At 42.6% G+C, this 12,887-nt stretch overlaps 1 protein-coding gene across 10 annotated transcripts in view; it reads right to left on the bottom strand.

Moving 5' to 3' along the window:
* The window catches only part of CTPS2 (CTP synthase 2), a 108,900-nt gene that overhangs the window by 52,737 nt on the left and 43,276 nt on the right, over positions 1–12,887 (bottom strand). For all 10 annotated transcript variants that reach the window (XR_012026441.1, XM_072816595.1, XM_072816596.1 and 7 more), the window contains 2 exons: positions 11,575–11,637; positions 11,426–11,469 (listed from right to left, as the gene is read on the bottom strand). Coding sequence is in view for 9 of the 10 variants with exons in the window: in XM_072816595.1 (XP_072672696.1) it covers positions 11,426–11,469; positions 11,575–11,637 (107 nt within the window). In the remaining variant the exon portion in view is untranslated. The remainder of the gene's footprint in view (positions 1–11,425; positions 11,470–11,574; positions 11,638–12,887) is intronic.

The following is a 12,887-nucleotide window of genomic DNA, read 5'->3' as shown; positions in this document are numbered from 1 at the left end:
CCCCAGCCACTCAGTGCTCACATCATTTCCGATTCCAACTCTAGTGAACAGCTAGTAAGGAGCAGCCTTCAAAAAACCAACACTTGTCTTTAAAGTCACCTCCAGGACTCACCATGTTTTTTGAATCATTGACCTTCTCATAGAGTAGAAGCATTACAGGACCAAGAGTCACTTCTGTTCCATCACTGAGGGGTGGCCTTGGTTGTGGCATGTGATGTGTAAAACAAAAGGGACAGGAAGACATAGGGCCCTCCCGGCTCCCACAGCCTGTGGTGCTGGGACTGTTAGGAGCTGAGAAACAGTGAACCCTCAAATTCCACTTGCTGAGTCTAGCTTGGAGGAAGGAGGGAGGTGGAGTGTCGGAGAGGAATTTAACCAAAAAAAAAAAAAAAAGAAAAATGACTTCTAACCCTACTACCGAGAAACAAGGGAGATTTTTATACACAGCGAAGAAATGTTTAAATACAATCTATCATTCTAATTCAATACAAGAGCATTGTCATTGCATCAAAAGCCTTAAACATTTCTAATGACTAATTATATTCCACTGCAGGGATACCCATAATAGTCTTAACTATTTCCCCATTGTGGGACATTTTGATTGTTGCCATTTCCTATTCTTCTAAATAATGCTATAATGAGTACCTGTTCATATCTCCATCAATACACCACATTTCCTTAGGAGAATTTCTGAGAAGTAAATGTCTGAGTCAGAGGTTAGGAATATTTTTATGGTTTGTGAAACAGACCATCTAATTGATTCTCTGAAAGGTTGTATTGATTCAAAAAATCTACAAAAAGGCAGGAGAATGCCAGGAGGAGAATGCCATTCTCCAAAGAGCATTAGTTGGTCTCATTTAAAAAACTTGATTACTAAAACAACAACAACAACAACAAAACAACAACAACAAAAAACTTTATTACTCACAATACTGTGCATCTTTTATTCATTCCTAGTTTTAATAGGAATCCCCACTATTTTCCCATTGAGTTTACTGCCTGATATTGGTTTGTAAAAGGTAGTCTTTCTTTGGTTTAAGAAGTCCCTTTCTCCAGGTGCCTGGGTGGCTCAGTCTGGTAAGCATCCAACTCTTGATTTTGTCTCAGGTTATGATCTCAGGGTCATGAGATCGAGCCCTAGATCAAGCTCTGTCCTCAGTGCGGAGTCGGCTTGTCACTCTCCCTCTGACCCTCCCTGAACTCATGTACTCTTTCTCAAATACATAAATAAAAGCTTAAAAAAAATAAGAACTCATCTTCTCTTCCTAGTTTGTTATGAGATTGTGAGAACAAGAGCTTGGGTTCTGTAGACTGCCTGCCAAGCAACTACGCTGATATGGGGGTTCTTTCTTTTGTCTGATCAATAAAATGTGTCAATCAATTCAATCTCCAGGACAAACACGCTGTCTAGTCATGATCAATTATTGTTTAATACTGTTAAATTAGGCATTCTAATATTTTTTTAAAGATTTTATTTACTTATTTATTCATGAGAGACTCAGAGAGAGGCAGAGACACAGGCAGAGGGAAGAGAAGCAGGCTCAATGCAGGAGTCCGCTGTGGGGATCAATCCTAGTATTTCAGGATCATGTATTGAGCCAAAGGCAGAGGCTCAACTGCTGAGTCATCCAGGTGTCCTGGCATTCTAATAATTTATTTAAGATTTTCACATCTCAGGGCACCTAAGTGGCTTGGTCTGTTAAGCATCTGCCTTTGGCTCAGGTCATGATCCCAGAATCCTGGGATTGAGCCCCACATCGAGCTCCCTGCTCAGGCGGTAGTCTGCTTCTCCCTCTCTCTCTGCCTACTGCTCCCCCTGCTTGTGCTCTCTCTCTCTGTCAAATAAATTAATTAAAATATTTTTACATCTTTATTAATAACCAACATTAGTCTATGGTTTGGGGTTTTATTTTTTGTTGCAGGTGCTTTGTTAAGTTCTAATATCTAGATCATGCTAGCTTCCCATTTCAGCCTGTGTTCTGGCTCTCAATCAGCCCCTCACAGAGTAAATATATGTTAACTCTTTCAACTCCAAAATATATAAAGCAACTACTATGGGCAAGGTATTACAGAGGATGCCATAAGAGATATAAATTTCTAGACCTCTGAGATCCTCCTAAGTTGGCAAGTCTGGGATCAGGTCAGGGAAAGGCTTAATCAAAAAAGTAGTATTTCCAACTGGGATTTGTAGGAAGAGCCTTGAGGGGAACCTACAGGGAAGAGGCAGCACTGGGCTATCCAAAAGAGAGAAAACACAGGGCACCCAGCTGGCTCAGTCGGAAGAGCATGCGACTCTTGATCTCTGGGACATGAGTTCAAGCCCCGCATTGGGTGAAGAGATCACTTAAATAAATAAATATTTCTTAAAAAGAGAGAGAGAAAAAACCCCCCAAGTAAACACACATGTAAGTACAAGGTAGTTCAGAAATACACATACTACATTTAGTGTGGAAAGTCAGCTATAAGAAGTAAAGAGTACACACTGGTTTCAGATCATGAAAGCCCTTGGTTGCCATGATAAACCAAGGTCAGAAAGGGAGTAGAAAGGTATAGGAGTCATAAGGTGATGTGAATGTGGTAGATGAGGTGGTACCCACAATGAGGCTGCCAAGGATGGGGAGTGGTCCCAGAGTGGAGATTGGGGCTGGGCAGAGGGCCCCCAGGGCAAGTGGGGCAAACTAGCAAGGCCTCAAAGGAAGGGATGGGGAGCAACACACAGGAAACACAGGGGAGAGATATCTTCACCTGGCCGAGGTTTACTGACTTGGACAAATTATCATTTGAGGATGAGGGTGAAAATATATGGAGTGTCATATGTAGTACGGGTGTATGTACATCTACTTCGTTGGCTTTCTTGGCCTAGTTTCCAACACCGATCTCATCTCCCACATCAAACAGGATTCGCTCGAATTTCCTCTTGAATACATAGTACCAGCATTTGTCAGCCATGAAACTTCAATCCTCACTAGACTACAGGCTCCACCAGGACAAGGATTTTTACCTGTTCTTGCACTGATATATCCCCAAGTCTAGCTCAGAACCTGGCACCTGGGTTGGGTTCAATAGATATTGCTGAACGAATGATTCTGGACTATCCAGTCACTAATTCTTGTTGATCCATTCCATAAAGCTGCTATAGCAGCCAGATCTTTCTACTCTAACTCCTGCTCCGATCCAGCTCCTTAGATTGCAGGCTGCCTCAAGACTCAACAAAGTGCCATGCCTGGAGTCTTCTCTCCCGTCTCATCTCTCTCAATCCCATGCCAGCTGAATTCTCCTAAAGCACTCATTCTATTGGAAAGTCTTCAGCAATGAGTATGGTATTTGCATAATATGTCACAGTTGACTGGTATTATCTTATTGGTTCCCTAGGGCCTTCAGGATTAATTTTGACTCTGATACTCAAGAATGCCCACAAATCCATACCAATCTCTCTTATTTCTCTCTACTTCCCTACAGGAGCCACATGCTTCAACCAAGCTACGTGGTATTTTATGAGCAAATCTTAGACATTCTGGCCTCGCCTATGTCTCCCCTCCACTCTATGAAGTCTCCGAGCCTTTGACAACCTTCCCTTCTTAATCTAACCCACAGTATTTTTTCTAAACTCTGGATTCTTAAGTATTAATCAAATCAATTAAAATTAATAAAATTTAGCGATGCCTGGGTGGCTCAGTGGCTAAGTGTCTGCCTTCGGCTCAGGGCGTGATCCTGGGGTCCCGGGATTGAGTCCCACATCAGGCTCCTGCATGCAGCCTGCTTCTCCTCCCTCTGCCTATGTCTCTGCCTCTCTCTCTCTGTGTCTCTCATGAATGAATAAATAAAATCTTTAAAAATAAAATAAAATAGGGCAGCCCGGGTGGCTCAATGGTTTAGTGCCACCTTCAGCCCAGGGCATGATCCTGGAGACCCGGGATCGAGTCCCACATTGCACTCCCTCCATGGAGCCTGGTTCTCCCTCTGCCTGTGTCTCTGCCTCTCTCTCTCTCTGTCTGTCATGAATAAATAAATAAAATCTTTAAAAATAAATAAATAAATAAAATTTAAAGTTCAGTTCCTTGGCCACACTAGCAACATTTCAAGTGCTCCATAGCCCCACGTAGCTAGTGGCTATCATATTGGATGGCACAAATACAGAACATTCTATCACAGCAGAAAGTTCCAGCTGCCAACTCTGCTAGCATTAATGTGCATATAATGCACATACCGCCCATATATTTGGTTATATGTTTCACCAGTGTATGTCTCGAATCCCCGACTAAACTTAAAGCAGGGTTGTGGCAGCACTTCATTTGTAATGCACAATATTTGGGACTGCACTTAAGTGGACAAGCTCTAAATGTACAGTGACTTTTTTCTTTTTAATCATCTCTTTCCACTAGCATCCAGTTATTTCTACTGCAGAAAAATCTTTCAAGTGGTTGAAATACCTATTCCTAAGGCATTTCCCATTGAGCTCAAGGTACAAAAGCCTTTGAATACATTAGCTTTGAAGTACTCATTTAGTCATTTATTGTTAAAATTATAGACTACCCTTGTGATTCACTAATGGGGGCTCATTTCAAGCACTGTGCGCTATCTCCTTTTAAAAAGTAGGCCCACTTGGGTGGAGAAGATACCCTCGCCATTAGATGCCAGCCATCATGCCTGGAAGAATTTTTCTTTCTCCAGGTACAAAGCAATTTCTATGGTTAACAGCCAATATCAACTCTGAACCTACCGCCCCCACAGAGACAGGATTAAATGACTATTAGGCTCCCAAACTGGTCCATAAAAGGCTATTTTACCCATAGTATAGCTATCTTCTTCACAGCTGCTTTGATGGGAAGAAAAGTTCTTTAGCCTAAATGAAGCTACAAATGACTTCTATGAGATCGTTTTGTTTGTTAGTTGGGAGATGCTCAATGTTCTAAATGCCAAGCAGTCTCAAAGTAATAAAAAGTCACCTGAAAGGTTACTCTAAGTGGCTGTCTGGTTTGTTTTAATGCCTCTTAATTTGCTTTCCATATAAAGTTGCTGAAAAATAACATGGAAGAAAAAATATTTCAAACAGAGCTTCAACTAGAGGTAGGAAAATGTTATGCATTAATTATGCTTAATATACAACAGAAATTACTCTTCACCTGAATCGACTTTTAATTATATGTAACTATTCCACAAATCCACTGTCGGATGTGAAATTAATTTTCACTTTGAAAATCCCTGGATCAAAAAGGGGTAAAAAAGAAGTCATATCTAGAATAACTAAAATTGAAATAGTATCAAATATCACAACTTCCAAGACCCATTTGCATCTGCTTAAAGTGCTTCAAATTTCTCACTTTTCTTTACCAATACTATGATCCAAGTGTACACGTGTGTACTGATGTGTATGAAGGTGGAACACGGATTTTGCTTTCCTTGAGTGTTATATCTTACACAAATACAGGGTTTTTTAGTTACTATTTTCTTTCTTTTTTTTTTTTAATTTTTATTTATTTATGATAGTCAGAGAGAGAGAGAGGCAGAGACACAGGCAGAGGGAGAAGCAGGCTCCATGCACCGGGAGCCCGACGTGGGATTCGATCCCGGGTCTCCAGGACCGTGCCCTGGGCCAAAGGCAGGCGCCAAACCGCTGCGCCACCCAGGGATCCCTCTTTCTTTTTTTTTTTTTTAAGATTTCATTTATTTATCCATGAGAGAGAGAGAGGGGGGGGGGGCAGAGACACAGGCAGAGGGAGAAGCAGGCTCCACGCAGGAAACCCAATGTGGGACTCGATCCCGGGATTCCAGAATCATGCCCTGGGCAGAAGGCAGGCGCTAAACGGCTGAGCCACCCAGGGATCCCCTGTTACTATTTTCAATAAAGAGAAAAACAATGCTAAAAATGAAGCATAGCCACATACCTAAATATTGGATTGAGATAATTCTTCCTATATATGTCCCAAAACCCCAAAATATTCTACATATAAAGTATACAATGCGGGGAACTATCCTTCACATGAACTGGAGATCTGAAGCCAAATTCAAGGTCAAGGGTGTCGTCAGCAGCCATGTGATTGATACAGAGTCAGAATGCAAGTCACCTACAGCTGTGTTCCTGGCAAGCCTTGTCCGGAAAGCAGGTAAACCACTCTGAAGCAAGCCAAAAAATCAGACTCGCTAATAGAACCCTAAATATTCGGGGACGCCTGGGTGACTCAGCAGTTGAGTGCCTGCCTTCAGCTCAGGGCATGGTCCCAGAGTCCTGGGATCGAGTCCCACATGGGGCTCCCTGCATGGAGCCTGCTTCCCTCTCTACCTGTGTCTCTGCCTCTCTGTGTCTCTCATGAATAAATAAATAAAATCTTAAAAAAAAAAAAAAAACCTTTAAAGAACCCTAAATATCCTGCAAATTCCCAGAGCCTTCTGTTTCACCTTATGGATTAAGCAGAGAAATGGCACAATAAAATAAATTCTATTCACGCTCTCCGAGTACTCTCAGAGTACCTTCACTCTTAGAGAAAAATCTTTTTCTTTTTTTTTAAGATTTATTCATAAGATTTATTCATAGAGACACAGGCAGAGGGAGAAGCAGGCCCCATGCAGGGAGCCTGATGTGGGACTCGATCTCAGGTCTCCAGGATCACACCCTGGGCTGCAGGCGGCGCTAAACCACTGCGCCACCGGGGCTGCCCTATTTCTCCTTTTATGTGGATAAGAGATACCTCCTCTTAGATATCTCTCCCGGATGCCCCAGTCTTTACCGTTGGAAGAACATTTATATGTAAAAGACAAATCTCCATCTGGAAGGGTGTCTCCTACTCTGTACCAGGAAGAGGATGACTAAATCTCTAGAAATTCATATGAATGGAGAAAGCGTGGATTTAAATCTGCATAACAATCATACCTTTGTTGACTGTGTTTTGCCAGCTAACCTCACCCCACTCCCAACATCTTCTTTTGTTTTTAGCTGGAGAGGTTATTTAACATGATGGCATAAGCCGTTTGTAAGAGTCACTCAGTTTTCCTGGGTTTCTCCCCTGTACACAGGAGGTATACAGGTTATTAAGCATTCTTTGTTTTTGTTCTGTTAATCTTTTGGGAAAGAGGGGTCTCAGCCAAGAACCTAGAAGGGAGGAATAAAAATTATTTTTCATCCTCCACACCTATGAAACAGATTTTAACACCAAATATACCTTAGAGTAGGCTCCCGGTTTCCAAATTATTTACTTTTTTAGCTGGAAGGGCCAGAATGACCACTACCCACTATAAGTCATTGTTATTTGCTCAAGTTTAAGCAATTTCCCCAGGCTGCTTGGTATCTGCTGCCTGGTGATTCTATTCCCTTAGCCTTTTTCCTTAATAGGACTTCTCACCATCAGCACAAATGCTGCCTCTCAAGGCTATTTTTCTCTAACAAACTGATCGCAGGCCATAAAGATGTTCAGTAGCAATTAGGTTTTATTGTTCCCATCTCACTTATGAGTATAGAAGCTATCAAAATGCAAAATGCACAGATCCTCAGACTTAGTAATTCCCCTTCTAGGAACTCATCCCATAGAAGTGTGCATGCAGGGGCACAAGGACATATGTACACGGATACTAATTTGCAACATGATTTAAAGTAGCAAAATAATGTACACAACCTAAATATTCATCAGTATGAGACTGGTAAAATAAATGATGGGAGGCACGGGGAAGTTCCCTGTGCCCTGACAGGGAGTGATCAGTACAAAAAGCAAGGAGGCACAGTGTCTCAAGCATGCTAGCCAATGTATTTGTTTAAAAGGAAATAAATACATGTGTGAGTAGAAGGGTTCTCTCTCTCTCTCTCTCTCTCTCTCTCTCTCACACACACACACACACACACACACACACACACACACACATACACACACACAGTGCAAAGAATAGTCAGCCAAGAATTAACCCTGCCAAAGCTATCTAACAGTGGCACCTAGTGGTAAAATTCCTTCCTAGCACCCCCCCCCACCCTCCCCACAAAAAATCACTTCCTATCCCAAAGTATTATCTTAGGAAAGAAAAGCCATGATTTGCCTGCACAGCCATTTCAGCCATTAGTCAGGAAATATGTTTATAATAAAGCCTCATAAGGAACTCTTCACTAGTATCAGGTCTTCTGAACATAGGGCTTAGAAGTACCATCTGGCTGGGAAGTTATGGTTCATTATGGTCCGAATTGCAAGCTATAAAAAGGAGTGAAGAATATCTCTATATCCTTCCATGGAGTGATCTCCAGCATATAATGTTAAGTAAAAAAAGCAAGACAGAAAAAAAATGTGCAGAGCATGCTACCATTTATCTAGGAGGAGAGGGGGGTTACAAGTAGATATTTTACTTAGATTTTTAAAATGGTAACCTATCTAAAAAAGAAAGATAACCTATGAAAAATAAAATTAATGACTACTATAAAGGAAGGGAGGGAATAGGACAGAGGAGAGAGGAACAAAAATGGATTTCTAAAAATCAGGGGTTCTCAGTGAGGGCTTTTTTGCTTGTGCCCCCAGGGGATGTTTGGGAGAAATTTTTAGTGTCACAATTAGGGGTTGGGAGGAGTGTACTACTGACATCTAGTGGGTCGAGGGCAAGGATGCTCCTGAATATTCTAAAGTAAGTACACAGGATAGTGCCCCACCACAAAGAATAATCCAGCCCCAAAATGTCAATAGTGCAAATTATATATCTAATAAGGAACTTGTATTTAGAATACGTAAGGAACTCTTACAACCTAATAATACAAAGACAAATAACCCAACTTAAAAACAGGCAAAGGACCTGAATAGACATTTCTCCAAAGATGATATACAAGTGGCCAATAAGCACATGAAAAGATGCTCAATATCCTCAGCTATCAGGGAAATGCAAATCAAAGCCACAAGGAGGGACACCTGGCTGGCTCAGCGGTTGAGCATCTGCCTTTGGCTCAGGGTGTGATCCCAAGGTCCCGGTCCTGGGATTGAGTCCCACATTGGGCTCCCTGCATGGAGCCTGCTTCTCCCTCTGCCTATGTCTCTGCTTCTCTCTCTGTGTTGCTCATGAATAAATAAATAAAATCTTAAAAAAAAAAAAGCCACAAAGAAATACAACTTCACACCCATGGGGATGGCTATAATCAAAAAGACAGAGAACAATGGGGCATCTGGGTAGCTCAGTCAGTAGAGCACGTAACTCTTGATTCCAGGGTTGTGAGTTTGAGTCCCACGTTGGGTATAGATTCCTTAAAAAGGAAATCTTAAAAAAAAAAGACAGACAATAACAAGTGTTGAGGATACGAAGAAACTGGAACCCTAGTGGGAATATAAGTTGTTGAAAACAGTGGGACAAAAAAAAAAAAAAGAAACTGGAACCCTAGGAACCCTAGTGGGAATATAAGTTGTAGAAAACAGTGGGACAAAAAAAAAAAAAAGAAAGAAAAAAAAAAAGAAAACAGTGGGACAGTTCCTCAAAAGCTTAAACAGTCACCATATGGCCTACAATTCCACTCCTAGGTGTATATACCCAAATGAAATGAAAACATGTCCACATCACAACTTATATACCAATGGCCATAGCAGCATTATTCATAACAGTCAAAAAGTGGAAAGAACCTAAATGTCCATCAATGGATGAACAGATTAATAAAATCTGTTATAATATAATGGAATATTATTCAGCAATAAGAAGAAACAAAGTACTGATAGATGCTATAACATACACAGACCTTGACAACATTATAGTAAGTGAAAGAAGTCAGTCAGGAAAGGCCACATATTGTATGAGGCCATTTATGCGAAATGTCCAGAATAGGCAAATCTATAGAGACACAAAACAGATTAATGGTTGCCTAGGGCTATGGGTGAGAGTACGTTGGCAGTGTCAGCTAAGGGGTGTGAGGTTCCTTTTGAGGTAAGGAGAATGGTCTCAAATTGATTGGGATTACAGTCTCACAGATCTGTGAATATACTAAAAGCCATTGAATTATGCATTTCGATTGGCTAAATTTTATGGTATATAAATTATATCTCAATAAAACTGTTTTAAAAAGCGATCAAGGGGAGAGCCTGGGTGGCTGAGTCTGTTAAGCATCTGCCTTCGGCTCAGGTCATGATCCCGAAGTCCTGGGATCGAGCCCCTTGTAGGGCTCCCTGCTCAATGGGGAGCCTGCTTCTCCCTCTCCCTGTGCCCCTCCCCCTGCTCACATGCTTACCAGCTCTCTCTCTCTCAAATAAATAAATAAAATCTTTAAAAAAAAAAAAAGGTGACCACAGGGTGCCTAGCTGGCTCAGTAGGAAGAGCATGCAACTCTTGATCAGGGTCGTGAGTTCTAGTCCCACGTTGAGTGTAGAAATTAGTAAAATAAATAATAAATAAACTTTTAAAAAAGCGATCACAATGGTGAGGCAGGCACTCTGACAGAGTGGGTAGTTATGAAGCATAGAAGGTAGAGGCAAGGAAAGAACGGAGGTCAGGATAAGCTTCCAAGGAAGTTGTTAATCATCAGGTTTGGTATACTTTTTTAATTAAATTCTTCACTGGTTTCATTGAAATTCCATGGAAAGGAAGGTTGCAGGAAGGTGGGACATCTCAGGTATAGGAAATCTCAGGATACATCTAAAAACATCATTCAGATTGTCCAAACATAGACCCCAAGCGTGGGAGGGATGGGGACACCTCCACTTGAATTATATAGAGTATATATTGGGCTGGGTACCATCCACAGTTTCAGGCATATACTGAGAGTCTTGGCACGTATTCCCCATGGATATGGGGGACTGATGTAGCAAAGCCACAGGTGACAGAGCACAGTGGCCTTCAGTCCCAGCCAAGAACCTTGTACTGAATATTTTATAGGAAAAAAAATAAGTGGAAGATGAGGAGCAGTGCAAGGAAGGTCATCACCTTCATTTTAGAAAGGCAGATGACTGCCACTGTGGAGAACAGGTGGACACGGGATGAGTCTAGAGACAGGACAGCCCGTTTATTTGTATTAGCTGTTATAAATTGTTGTCACAGTGGATTTCATCCTTTCCTAAACACTATGCTTGAAAACTGCTACAAAGAGAGATCAGACCTGGACTGTGTGTTTCTTCAAGGCACAGCTGACAAGAGGGACTATTGAGAGCACAGCAGTTTGACATAAAAGTAAAAGTAGCAGTAGGAATAATAATAATAAAATCATATCTAATTCAAAATGTCCCGATGGGGTTTTTGTTGAAAGATTTTATCTATTTATTCATGAGAGACACACAGAGACAGGCAGAGACACAGGCAGAGGGAGAAGCAGGCTCCCTGTGGGGAGCCCGATGCAGGACTCGATCCCAGGACCCAAGGATAACGACCTGAGCCAAAGGCAGATGCTCAATCACTGAGCCATCCAGGCACCCCAAATGTCCTGATGTTGTAAGGACAGAGCCAGAAACAAAATGACAATGACCCAGCCCAGACAGGTAAACAAACCACTTACCACAGGAACACGGGCATTTGGCTCAAATTCCGTGGAATCAGCATCTGAAGATTAAGAAATGAGGTCAATCATTTACCAGTATTGCTGAAAAATATTTGAAGTAATGAGAATTTGTTTAATAAAAGGGTATTAGCAAACAGCAGGCCTACCTTTCAAGTTAAGGCAGTTTCTTGCAAACTCTATCACTGCCAGTTGCATCCCGAGGCAAACTCCTATTGGAAAAAACATATATATAAAGCAAATGAACATACTTTGTATTACTTCGTAACACTCCGAGAGGGCAAGACTGCCTGCCGGGTTAACAGCTGGACCCTCCGCACTCCGAACCTCTGTGGCAGAGGCAGGTGAGGGGATTCGACTCTCCCCCATTCTCGGGACTTGAGGAAGAAGGAATTTGAGGGCAGGAAAGGGCAAGAGAAGACAGAGCAAGGTCCAAAATTGCAGTGTATGTGTGGGTTGTGGGGCTATCCCAGAGCATCTGGTGCCTTCCAAGACTATCTAATAACATCCCGACTCAAGAGGTGGACTTCACATGCCCTCTCCTCAGAGGGCAACCTCAGGCTGGCCAGCAGACTGGGATCTAAAGAGCCAGAAGTGTGTGCCAGGCTGCTGGGGGGCAGCAGCGGTGTGGGGGTGGGGGACGGGCCTCTCCATGCAGGCCTGAGCACCGTGGACAGCATAGAAGGGAGGGGCAGGATGGAACTGAACCAGAAAGCAAACACCTGCATAGCCCCAAGCCCACTGCCACAGGGATGGGCCCTCCCCGCACCTCCACATCCACCGATTCTCTCCGCGAAACAAAGGCCAAGGAGCATTCCAGATGCTTTTATAGACATATCTAAGCTATACGAGGAACTCCTCAGAGAAGAGCAACCATATCCTTGGCACACTAGAGCAAAAGTTGGTGAGCGTGAAAGAGCTGAGTGCTTTGCAGGGGTGCGGGGAGACACTTCTGAAAGTTCCATATGGCTAAGGCAGAAAGGGATGTGGTGTTAAAAGAGAAAGCTGAAGAGCTGCAAACCATTCTATATGGTGGAAACTATCTGAAGAACACTAAGCGCGTTTAGACAAAAACCAAACAAGATGACCTCAGAAGAAGATAGTGGCCAGATGAGGGCTACAACAAAGCAAGGGAGCAAGGCATCGAACTACTCCTGGCTTCTCTTTTGAAAATGGATCCCAGGTGGAGACCATGAAGGAAGCCATTCAAAGGACAGGAGGCAGTGGGGAAAATGAATATAGTGTGCAGATACTGTAAAAGGCACGGAAGCCAGTCCCCTCACTCATAAGCCCACCAGTACAGCCACGCAGAGGGCAAAACACAGCCTCTCCCCACTTCCCTTCCCATACCCCTTCCCACACCCCTGCCCCTGCCCCAATCCCCACCTGCAGAGTTGCCTTTATCCCATTGAGGGGCCCTCTCATGTGGTTTCACTCATCCACAACCCATGCTTTGCAATTT

Source organism: Canis lupus, chromosome X, assembly GCF_048164855.1.
Source record: "Canis lupus baileyi chromosome X, mCanLup2.hap1, whole genome shotgun sequence".
In the NCBI taxonomy this organism is placed as follows: domain Eukaryota; kingdom Metazoa; phylum Chordata; class Mammalia; order Carnivora; family Canidae; genus Canis; species Canis lupus.
This window is presented reverse-complemented; position numbering and strand designations above follow the sequence as displayed.